At 35.1% G+C, this 13,255-nt stretch overlaps 1 protein-coding gene across 7 annotated transcripts in view; it reads left to right on the top strand.

Annotated features, from left to right (window-relative positions):
* The window catches only part of Gria4 (glutamate ionotropic receptor AMPA type subunit 4), a 335,307-nt gene that overhangs the window by 250,896 nt on the left and 71,156 nt on the right, over positions 1 to 13,255 (top strand). For all 7 annotated transcript variants that reach the window (XM_074066811.1, XM_074066812.1, XM_074066810.1 and 4 more), the window contains 2 exons: positions 1,680 to 1,733; positions 10,069 to 10,227. In XM_074066811.1, coding sequence (XP_073922912.1) covers positions 1,680 to 1,733; positions 10,069 to 10,227 — 213 coding nt within the window. The remainder of the gene's footprint in view (positions 1 to 1,679; positions 1,734 to 10,068; positions 10,228 to 13,255) is intronic.

Genomic DNA, 13,255 nt, shown 5'->3' with positions numbered 1-13,255 from the left:
GTCAGCTAGGTGTTTTCATCACGGCCTGGCATTAGAGTGATAAGGAAAATATCTTCCCTGGGAGTTATCACAGTCTTCCTCAAGCAGGTTGTAGTTTGAATTTATACAACATGCCATGGTCTGGGAGTCTCAAATCTGAGAAATTACAGAAGTAGCCATAGGCCACATCACATTCAGTGTCTATTATCAGCAAACACAAAACCTCTGAGAGAGAAGGATATTTTAAGGGATATTAACGGAATTTATCAGAACTGAAGGAAAAGTCTCATAGGCAGGAAGTACACAAATCCTGAATGATGTAAACAAAACTATAGATGCAAAAATCCAAGCTAATGGTAATGTAACTGCCTAACTTTTGAAGTCAGAGAGGACTAGGGGTATGACTCCCATACTGAGAGAATGCTAAAGCACTTACCTGGCAAGCACACGGCCCTGAGTTCAAATCCTACTACTGCCATAAAGAAATAAATAAAAATAAGGTAAAAGAGAATCTTAGATGTGAACAAAACAAAATGATGACATAAGCAGAAATTTCATTTCACTATTAGCCATGTATAAAAATCTGTTTTCCAACAGATTCTGTGATGGTATGTGAAAGTCTGCATTGTGCTTTTACATTTGAGGATACCAGTATGGCTACAAAATGGCTCACTAGTAACTGTGGTTAGCTTTTCTCTTATTAGAGGAATTATCAGTTTTACAGAATATAAGAGTTATAATCTCTAATAGAAAAATAAGGTTCTTATTTAGTTCCATTTCATCAATATCACTAGAGGAATGAAACCCCAGAACAAGTCACTCAATTCTTGCAAAATCATGAACTCTTCGGTTGAAATGTTTCCATGTGTGTTTTTGGAAATATATTTTATTATTAAATGAATAAGACAGTTTTCTTTATGCAGATGACAACTTCCTAAGAAAACTTCAGCCACTACTGAATTCAAAAAAGAGAGATTGTATTTTAAAATTATCCCTATTATTCCCTTTGCTTAACATTTTGACCTTGTATATTCTAAATAATCCTAAAAAGATTCTCAAGAGAAAAAAAATTATTCTAGCAGAGCAAGTAAAATCTTTTGATGTTCTTTTGTCCTTATCCTTCTTATTGTTTAAAAAAATCACTGTAAATATGTGCAGATGAGGATTAATTGGGTAATCTTTGGTATTGTGTTGAAAAACAGAAATTGGGCCTTGGAAAACCTTGATTGCTGCACAGTACAGCCATCCAATCTACTCATTGATGATAAATTCTTACCTGTTGAAGACATCTAACACTTACTATTGTATTTCTACAGATCAGTAAATTAAGTAAATTTAAATTCTTTGCTTCGAAATTAATTTATAATCTAATACATTCTATTGAATGTAAACTTTGGGGTCATAACATTGTTTTTCTTTTTGAGGAAATCATAACAATAGTCTTTTGAATGAGATATAATAGAATAATTGGTTATTACAATGTGTGAATAAAATAAAAATGGTATTCTTTTTTACTTTAATCACTTATTTCTAATGTGGCTTGTAAAATTTTTTAAGTACAATATGTTACTTCTTTAAGGAAAAGTATGTTGTTTCCGTAACATAGCTCGACATGAAGTTATCCTGAAATAGTTAAACTTTAAAAATAATCTTTCAACCAAGTTAAATTACTTTTTTCTTATTTCCTTGTATCTCCACAGATTGTGAGTGTTGGAAAGCATGTTAAAGGTTACCATTATATCATTGCAAATTTGGTAAGCACTCTTTATTTTCTACTTTTCCTAAAAGTTGCTCAAGCATCCAAGATTATTTTAAAATAATGTTCCAACAAATTATTATACAACATTTCTTACTAAGCTTTTTTAAATTGATATCTTATTATAATGATTGTCATATTTCTAATGTAGAATTCAGTATTTTTTTATACAGAGCAGTTTTAAAGAGACCTTTAAAACTAATTATAATGTTTACTTCTCATGACATCACTTGTCAAATTAAATACTGGCTTTCTGTCTGTCTAAATGGTAAATGTACTCTGCAGATAAAGATTGTCAATACTTGGGCATTACATGAATCATCAGAACTGATGACCTATATTCTCCAATTTTAAGAAAACAGGAAAAACTGGCTATCTAAGCAAGTCATTTGAATGGGAGTAATATAAACTTTTTAACCTGTGTTGACTTTTCACATATTATAAGCAGATGATTATTGAACAAGATACATACAACATTAATGAGATTCTTAAAGACCCAGGACAAGTCTTTTCATTTTTTTGACAAGGCTCACTAAATATTTCTTGTTGACCTTCCCGTGTAGGGAGAAATTGTCCATGGGAGCTTCCTCTATTGCCTTACTAAAGTTCCTTTGCCCGAAGGGTTTGATCTCTGAAGTAGTTTATTCCAGGGACATCAAGGATGTTTCCTTATTTTTCTATCTATTCCCATCACATATTTCTTTGATGAGTGTCTTGAGCTTGAAGCAGAAGTAGAGATGCTGCTGCCTCTGCATGGGGAGTGGACCACCATAGGTTGAAATACAAGTTTTCAGTCTTTAGTGAACTAGATCTCAGTGTGGAGCTCAGATAATAAAATATAACCATGCATGATTATGAACCATTATTGTACTGTGTCTCTTGAATAAAGAATGATTTTGCAACCTAATGGATTACATTGAAATACTTGAAAATTTGACTTTGTTTTTTCCATGCTTTCAGTAGCCCCAGAGTATGTGCTCTTTATTATTTCTTTTAAAAAATATGAATCTCAAAGCAAATATATTCTGTCATAAATCACTATAAGATAAAAGCCTTATGATTACGGAATCTCTGTACTCACACTGTCATTGTATAATGAGATTCTAACTAATTACTGCAAATAGAGGGTTCTGACATCCATTCTTTCCAAACAATAGAATTCAGGGAGGAAAATCAATATATTATAAGCCATCATCCCAAAAATGAGTTGCTGACATTGGCAACTAGAATAAATAAACCAATACTAAATGGAAAGAATTAATATTTATAGCCCTCTAATGGGCTTCATAGCCTCTTAAACAGCTGTGATAGATGGCAGGGTATCTAAGCTATTTTAAATGCCACATAACAAGTAGAAAAGCATTTTTGCTTATAGTAGGGAATCAAACCATCAATCTCACTGAATATAGACTTTTACTGCATGTGGTTGGTATCTTTGTAACACATGATTAGGACAGTGACATTATAATATAATGTATTAATATGAATCCTGTTGACATCCATTTATCCCTAAAAGACTCTTACTTAAAATAACTAAGTAGTTTTTGTTTCATTTAACCAATCAACAGCCATATTTTGAGGGCTACATGTGTAGGAATCATAAATCCAAAGCCAACTAAGAATCAAAATGAAAAATTATGTTAACATTACAGTGTTGAAGACTGAATGAAATTCCTTGTTTAGAAACAAGATAGGGATATATTCTGTCACTGTGTCTATTGAATATTGTACTGAAGATCCTAGTGAGAGTAATTAGGCAAAAAAAAAAGAATAAAAGTCATAAAATTGAGATGACATATATAAAAATTCTAAGGAATCAAAAAGTAACTGTATGCTTAATAAATGAGTTCAGCAAGGATGCAGGATACAAGGTCAATAATAAAAAATTATTATATTTCTATATAATAATGACATTCTGAAATAAATTTAAAAATTAATTCCAATTATAATTTTACAAATGCTGTTTACATTTAATGAGAGCCTGCTCCTTAACAAAATCATTAAGGTTGACTTACCCCCAATTTCTAAAAGAACAATTCTTACTGGTTCCTAGGTAGCTACAAATGGTCCAGAAGATTTTAAATATTCTGTTGAAATATTTTGATGTAATGTTTAAGCAAAAATACTGAAAACCAAAGCACAAAATATAAAATCCAACCTATATTTGCCAAAAAGAAAAGAATGGTAAGCAGACATGGATATGTAAGAAAATGCATCCTGAATTTATAAGTATGCATTTTTGTCAGAGTCAAAAAAGGTCAACGCCCTGGGGAAGCTGAATCTAAATCCAGGTATTCTTTACATTCCTTTAAATGATAATTCTCTAAACCAAGAGGCAAAGTAAGGTATGTCAAGAAAGATTGACTTCTTATTGGCCATCACATTCTTTGGCTGAAATAAAGATTCCAAGTATTTAAATGAAACTGAGTATTATTTCAGGCAGAATGTGAATACTGTTTATCATTAATATCTTATCTTTACCCATAATTTGAACTCTTCTTCTTCAACTTATTACTGTGCATCTCATGCATCCATCCCTCTCTCATAATGAAATGGGAATCTAGAGGTGTTCTCCATGAACCAGTGATCTTCCTGGTCTTTGCAGATATTGGCAGTGTGCTAATGTCTCACTTCTAGTCAGGTTAAAGGAAGTGACAATCCCTTCCCTATTACTCAAGCTAGAGCCTGTGAGAGTCCAAGACGGTGGAAGGACAGTTGACGCCATCTGACCTGCATGAGCTATGCCTGATATCTAAATGAATGGGTGTGCCCCTTCCTGATTCTTGACATTTCTCTATGAACATCACTACCATTGTCATTAACTATTACATATTAAGAATAATTAGGGGGGAGAGGGAGGGAGCAGGAGGGAGAAATGACCCAAACAATGTATACACATATGAATATATGAATAAAGAGGAAAAAAAAGGAAACAGATGAAAATCGTAGCTGTTCTGGCTAAATTAGGACCCAGCAAAAAAAGAAAAAAAGGAATAATTAAAACTTAACAAGAAATGGCGCTGGGAGCTGGTGGCTTAAGCCTGTAATCCAGTTATTCAGTAGTCAGAGATCAAGAGGATTATGGTTCAAAACCAGGCTGAGCAAATAGTTCATGAAACCCTATCTCAAAAATACCCAATAGAAAGGGGTGGCACAGTGGCTCAAGTGGTAGAGTGCCTGCCTATCAAGCATAAGCCCAGAGGTGAAACCCCAATACCACTAAAAGCAGAACAAAAAAAACCCACTAAAACAAAACAAAAAAAAAAAACAAGAAATGGAAGCTTAATGGAATATTTTTCTTTTCTATGTCCTATATATGATTTGTACATGGGTAAAATATTTATTATTTAGACACACCAATCATCTAGAGATATTGACGAAACTATTTCATTTGTCAACAGACAGGTACTGTTCTAAGAGACATAGAAGCAGAAGAATACTTTCTATCTGTTGCTTCATTGTAGTCTGTTTTTATTTCCAGAAACTTAAGTTACAAAAATTGCTTCCCTACTTTTCCCCTTCACCTTTATCTTTTCCAGTTCTTCTTTCACTTTTCTCCTAGCTGTTTTTCAAAGACAGATATGATTATACCATTTTCCTGCTTAAATTTTTTCATTGGTCACAGGCTAAAATACAGTAAAAGACATCAGACCCTCCATGGTCTGATTCCCTGTGAACTTTTGAGCCCTACCTGCTAATGCTTGTCTCACCTCTCCACAGGACTGGCATTTCTCTCCAAATGCCCCAACTCTGATTCACTGTCCCGGTTTTTAACACCTTTTACCACAGTAAGCATTACAAAGCTAAGCACTGCTTTATTTAAACCCTCTAGGTTTTAACTTTAATGCAGATAGCCCTATAAGATTTTACCCTACTTAACCCCAAAGTCATCTTTCTGCCCTTCTCCAAACCAAGCTCATTCCCAGACACCTAGTGCTGCTTTTCTCTTGGCATCCTTAACCTAGGCTGTTGTCGCCACCTAGGGACATATATCCAACTTAATCACAAGTGATAGAGTTGCTTGTTAAAAGCAAGTCATCCATAAGTACCCACTAGCCTAGCCTCTCTTCAGGGCCCACAGATCGCCCTGTGTGCTGAGAGTGTAGAATTCACTTTTTTCCCACTCATTAAAACATGATGTGGGTTCTCTATGACAGAACTGTCCAATAAAGCATTAGCTCACAACCAGCTCCTTATGGGCAGGAAGAATGTCTGTTTTTACCTGATAAAATGGGTTTTATCTTTACTCTTTATCTGTTGAACTTCTGCTTGTCCTCTGGCAACCAGCTCTTTGGTCATTATATGTTACTATCTTTGTTTAAATTAGTCCTTAAAATAGATGAGTTTATTTTATAAACTGGAAAATGAGGTTCAGTGTAATTTACCCAAGATCACACAGACCATTAAGTCTCAAAGGCAAGTTTGAAATTCTAGCCTGTCTGATTGCAAAGAATAATTAAAGTCACAAAGAAATAAATGAAATATACAGGGAATAGTGCCACACCAGTGACAATAATGTCACAAAGTGACCATTCATTTAAGCTATCCCAGACCCATAAGAGGGGTCTGTCTTAGACATATTGGTCTGTATTTATTTTCACTCCTCCTTCAGCTGTTAGATAATTTAAATAAGACCAGCTATTATCAACAAGGGGCTCACATTTGTTCCAGTTGCAAGACAAAGTGAGAATCATGCTGTCTTTTAGATTTTTAGCTTTTAAACTAAATTCAGTTTACATCTAGGAAAACACTTGGCTCTATCATAAAGAGGTATATCTATTCCTTGACTATGCCTCATCACAAGACATATACACCATAGGCACACACATATGCACACTTCAGAAAGGCAGACACCATTCTTGTTTACTTATCTAGTTAGTCTCAGAAGCTAGACAGTTTCTCACATTTCAGTCTACACATGTTTTTAAATGCCTGGACCCCAGTTAAGATTCTACCAATTTAGCAGCATTGTATTTTCCATTTTCCTTTCGCTTCCTTTGTGTTTCCACATGTCTGCATGAAGCAGGTATAGTCCTAACATCAAAAAAGTGTGTACTTTAAGTCCATTTCTTCACAAACTGATCTTAAAAGATAAAGAGGGGGAATTTTCTGCACTACATTTGAGGTTCCTCTGTCAACTGTGCCAGAGCTATTTCAATATGACTTACCAACCTATGAAACTTAAATGCAAAACACAGCAGACATGTTATCTGAGCCAGATAAAACTTAAGCATTTACTAGGCATTGATGGTGGGATGAACTTACAGATTTATAAAGGTATATATCCCCCGGGGATATGTAAACTATAAATGAAAATTAAAAGGAACAATCAAGTTGGGGAATAATCTGGAGAGGTCATTACCATTGAGAAATGCAAACAACGTACTAACCCGTTTCAACAAATGAAGGCATTTCCGCCCTCATGCCTGCCCTCAGGGGCATTATTTGCTGAGGTCTTACCCATTGATTTCCCCCTGATTGTGGAATAACTTTATTACAATGTTGCCCAACTTTCAGTTCCCTAATATTCTCTGAAAACAAACTGAAACTAAATGACCACCAAAGTAACTGTTGCCAAGGAAACAGCTTCACAGTCTAGATCCTATCAATTTTCTATTGAAAATTATATGAAAATATGTGAAAGGAGAAATACTGTTTGCACTCAAACAGACATAGCTAAAATTAACTAAGCCACCCACCATTCACTCAAACATAACTGAAAGGAGCTTATTACAGTCAGACAAGGTAATTTTTTCCCTTTACCTTCAGTGCAGCAACAGGGTGGAGCAGAGAACTGCAGAGTGTTACTTATTAGGTAGACTGTACATCACATGACTTCTCTGAAGGCTGAGATTTCACCTGTGACTTTCAGCTGTGGTTGATGCTAGACAAGAAGGCTTGGCAGAACTTCTATTTCAGTCATGGCTGAAAGGAAAAAATAATGTCATCAATTAGCAGCTAATGCAAAAGTTGAATTACTGTGGCTCTTAGAAAACATTGAAATTATTTGCCTGATGTGGGTCTGCCCTATACCCTGGTAAAAAGCAAACAAATGTTCAACTGACATTTTAGTAGCTAAAGATTGAAGGACAGTGGTTTTCTCATTTTCAAAGCATAAATTTGCTTTCTGGTGGCAGGTTGATTTCTCAATGAAATGAGAATGTTACTGATGAGCTGTCAAATTAGCTGGCGAATAATAGTCATGAAATAAACATCTTTTAAATGAGCAAATTAATAATCACTATCAATCACTGAATGCAAACCAGATGTGCTAGATATTGAGTATTATCATCCTCATTTACATATGGGAAACCAAAGATTACAAAGTAATAGAGGTGAGATTCAAAACCTAGGCTATTTTTTGAGGGAAGTGTGGCATCTCTTTGCCTCTCTTAGTAATGCTATGATAATTAATAAAAATCACACCTTTGGGTAAGAATTCACATGAGTAGCTGAGTGTGGTGGTACAGGTTTATAATCCCAGCTACTGAGGAGGCAGAGGCAGGAGGATCACGAGATCAAGGCCAGCTTGGGCAAAAGTGCTGGTGAGCCCCTGTCTGTAAAGGTGGGAAGAGGCAGAGATGGGATTAGTAGCTCCAGTGATACAGCACTTGTCTAGCATGCACCAGACTCTGGGTTCATTCCCCAGCATAAAGTATAAAAGACAAACTCAAAAATTAATTTATCTGGTTAGAATTTGGTTCTGTTATAAATTTGCTAGGTGACCTTAAAATTTTGCTTCACCCCTCTCATACATGCTAGGCATGTGCTCTACCACTTGAGCCATGCCACCAGCCCTTTGTTCATTATTCACTTTGGGAATAGGTCTTGCATTATTGCAAGACACCACACATAGCTTTTATTTGTTAAGATGGAGTCTTGCTAACTCTTTTGCCAGGGCTGGCCTGGAGCAGTGATCCCCACAATCTCTTCCTCTGGAGTAGCTAGGATTACAGGTGTGAGCCACTGTGTCCTACCTTAGTCTCAGTTTTCTGAAAATAAAATTAATAGAATCTATCTCATAACTTTGTGATGGGTGAACTAGATGGATAATCTGTGTGATGTGCTAAACACAGTATCCACACATAATAAACCCAGCTTATTAGTATTTTGCTCACATATCTGGGCCACTCATCAACAGCATTAGTTACCACTAGACTAATCAATTTTTTCTTAGATAAACAGCAACGTGCATACATGGGCTAGGAAGACAGTTTAATCTTCTTTATTATTAAAATATTACAAAAATTAGATACAAATAAAAATAGAAGGTTCTAAAACCTCTGAGATGAGCAACCCCAAGTCTTCACTGTTTCCTAGTGTAACTGGACACATTTTACTTGTACTTACTCACAAAGACAAGACATGTTCCCTCAGTACCCTTAGAAAAACTGCAGCATATTTACATTTCCAAAAGAACCTTCACTAAACACCAAGAGAACAGAAAAAGAGCATTTTAGAAGCTAAAAAAACTCTGTGAGTATGTGCATGTGCAATGATACCATTGGTTTTATTAATTTACTGCCTTAGCTGGTTGTCCTCTTCTTGCACTGAGTATGTATCTTTAAATTGTTAGTGGAAAAATATGAAAAACAAAAAAGAAGGAAGGAAGAATGGAGGGAAGGAAGTAGATATATATATGTAGAGAGAGAGAGAAAGAGAGAGAGAAACCAGAATTTCTGAAATCCAGGTTACTACTGCTAGGCCAAGTGGGTTGATACCCATTTGCTCTCAGGCTCTTCATTTCTAGCTGGTGGAAACCATCTTTTCCTCACCAGTAGTGGCCCGTCTTACTCTTTTGTCTTGCACTACCACATCCCAGGACTCTGGGGCTACAGTGACGATGTAATCAAAGTTTCTACCCTCTCCAGCTCAAATTACTAGCTCTCCCTGCTTTTAGGCCACTTCATAATTAAACAAAAAACAAAACCCCTTAAAATCATCTCACCCATCAGACTCAGAATGTCATACTATCTTCAAATTACCTTTATGCAGTGCACATTTGCACACATCTATATCTATATCTTGATAAAAGACTTTCTGGTGCTATCATATTTGTCCCCTGTATTTCCCTCCATGCCTCATAAAAGACATTCAAGAAATATGTGAATTGAGCCACACTGAAAATATTTATATCATTTTTTCATGTATTGGATTTTGAATGACAGAATTTAATAGCTACATTGACATAATTAGATTTCCTGCCTCCTTGTAGCCATTGTTTTGTTAGAAATCTATTTAGATGTACAAATTAGTCAATAAATTACGTGGCCATTAAAGAGCTCATATGTATAATGAATTGATTAAACAACGATTCATGTTGATTTTTATAGGGATTCAAGGATATTTCCCTTGAAAGGTTTATACATGGTGGAGCCAATGTTACAGGATTCCAATTGGTGGATTTTAATACACCTATGGTAACTAAACTAATGGATCGCTGGAAGAAGCTAGATCAGAGAGAATACCCAGGATCTGAGACTCCTCCAAAGGTATTTGTTTGTTTCTATCTATTATACTTTTAGCATTTTTTAATTTAAGAAAGTTCACTATGTAGTTCTTCCAGTAACATTTCCTCAGGAATGTTGTAGCACAGGAAAGTAGCATTCTGGCACTATCACCAAACTAAACAAACACTTAGTAATTTCTGTAGTTCTGTACTTCACAGTTGTTAGACATTAACTCAAGTCATTTACTATCATTACCTTATACATGAACTTCCTTGAAGACATTGCATGTTTTAAAAAGGTTTTGTTAATTACATATGTCAAATGCAAATGACCATTGTTAACTTTTCAACTTAGATAAAAACTGCTTTTGTAAAATGATTTATAATGACTAGACAATTTGGAAAATTAGTAGAAATGCAAAATATAGAGCTTCTGCAATTTTTTTCTTTAAAATTAACAGTAAAATGTTGGTTTCTTTGATTTTTTTTCTGACAAACATTACAGAAGTATGTTGTTAGTACTTTCAGAGGGGGATGATCAATTTCTTGTCATACGTACATTTTTTCTCATGGGAATGAATGAATTTCTTAGACATTAAGTAAATAATGGCAGAATACTTCAACTGCAATCTAGTGGCTGTGAACTCCCACCTAAGAAAGCATCACCATTTCATCTCTCATTCCAGCAAAGAGTTTTGATACATAATTTGGAAATCCAGTCATAGAAAAACTAAGATCTAGAGGGAGAAGGTTTGGCTATTCCATGTCCTAATTATAAAATTTTTCATATTGGCTATGTCAATTTCCTCTCAACAATATTGGAATTTGGAGAACCATTCCTTGTCTATAGAAACAAAGAATTTTAAAACAAAGCATTTATTGGGTGTCCACTATGTACCAAGCTCTGCATTCTTACCCTGGAGTTTGCATACGAATGCATGCAAGATATTAAATATAAATGTTAATCGACTGTCTTTGAGTCAAGAACCAAGTTCTTGAGATACTCAGGGTAGAATCTTTCGTTCTTTCTTTTCTTTTTTTAACAGTACTGTGGTTTGAACTCGGGGTTTCTTGCTTGCTAGGCAGGTGCCTTACCACTTGAGCCACTCTGCCTGCCCTTTATTGTGTTGAGTATTCTTGAGATAGGGCCTCTTTTTTTGCCCAAGCTAGTTTTGATCTCTGCCTCCTGAGTATCTAGGATAACGGGTGTGAGCCACCAGCACCCAGCTAAGATAGAATCACTTTAATGTCTCCGATTTAATAACCTGAAGCTATTCTACAGGTTTTGTGCTCTTTGTTATATAAAAATATATATAATTCTTTATGTGATTTACTTGTGATAATTTGACTTTTTGATATATCTATTTAAACTTAGGCCAATTTCACAATGTTTTCACAAATGCTTATGACACACTATAACAAAAATCAGATTATAGATATAATTTTCACAGCTCTCCTTGGAATGATTGTGGGAATCAGAAGCCATTTATTAAATACATGCTGCCAATTTTCACTATCTGAGATAGTTACATTCTATAAAATCTCCTTGAGTAATGAATGAGCAAGTATGAACCATTGCTCTTAGGAAAAGTATCAGTCTAGTTTGTGTGAGTCTCTAGTTACCATCTCTCTGTCAACCAATCAATGCAAAACTTTGTTTTGTGTATGCTACTGTTTATAGGAGCCTTATTTAATACATTGTTAGTCCGTTAACATTGACCTCATGGTTGAAAGCTCTCTGGTTCAAAATTCAATGAAAAAAGCACAAGATTGGGGAAAACAGCACTAAATAGAATACCAAAGGCACACTTGTCTGGAATATGAAAGCAGAAACAAGCAAACAGTGTTTCCTTGTTCAGTCACCACTGGGACTTTGCATATTAAATGACTCAAATTTTTCACTGCTCTATGTTTGTCCACAAATGACCACAAAAGTGCTGCAAGTATTGATGTGGAGATCATTAGTAAATATTAGCATGTAGGCAAATTCAAAAACACAGACTCCATGAATAATGAGAATTGATTGCAATTAATTCAGTTGCAAGTTGGTTTTTCAGTATTTCAACTAAGGTTCAAAGCATGATTTGCAATCTTTTCATTTCCCTGATTTAAAAAAAAAATAAGAAAATAAAAACAATGAAACCAACAGGCCCTCCACAACACAGGCTACAAGTTTTTCCAATTTCCTGACCCATTCCTCCCTTTCTGATACTCCAGTCTGACAAAGGGGCTACATTTATGTTCCTCAGCAGGTGGTCTGTTCCCACTTCCATTCACAGTCCTCCACTTTCATCTCCTCTTGTCTACGTCCAGCCATCTTCCAGTTTCACTGTGAAGCCTTTTCTTATTCTTCCAATAAATATCATTCTTTCTCATTTGTATTTGATATCCATGACATTTGATTATGTAATTCTCACTGAGAATTTACATTATTCTTTGTGTATTTACTATTCCACACCCATAAATTCTGTGGGGCAGTGACCATCTACTACTCCCTTTTTGCAGTCCTCATGACATCTCACTAGTGTCTAAGCACATTTTTCAAAGAGAGCTCAGACAGGATATGAAACTTCATCCTCACAACAACTACAGTAGATAGTCATTATTCTCTTGGGTTTTCTGAAAATTATTTTGCTGTTTTATGTTCCATAGCTGAAGAATATGTTTCACATCCTCATAAACCTATAAGTAACAAAAATAGAATTGATCTCAATTCTTTCTTTTCAAAGTCCAAATCTTTCCACTGCACTATGACTCTTCCCATTTGTGTCTTGTTTGTCTACAAACCTTGGAAAACAGAACTTATTCTGCCATTCAGATCAGTGCACAGAGCAGTTGAGTATGAAACTAGCTAAGACCTAGTTTTATCCTATGACAAGATGAAATGTTTATTTAATAAGAGTTTTCAAGGTGCTATCTAGAAGCATGCCCATAAATAGGATTTCCTGGACTGTAACACAATAAGGCACCCGTAAAAGAATTAGAGACTTTGAAAAGGTAAAGCCAATTTAAACTACTGCTTCTTTCTATCTATCAGCTCGATGACCTGTCAAATCCCAGGCCTTTGCTAC

Source organism: Castor canadensis, chromosome 2, assembly GCF_047511655.1.
Source record: "Castor canadensis chromosome 2, mCasCan1.hap1v2, whole genome shotgun sequence".
Classification (NCBI taxonomy): Eukaryota; Metazoa; Chordata; class Mammalia; order Rodentia; family Castoridae; genus Castor; species Castor canadensis.
The sequence above is the reverse complement of the archived record's forward strand: the minus strand, read 5'-3'. Positions and strand labels throughout refer to the sequence as shown.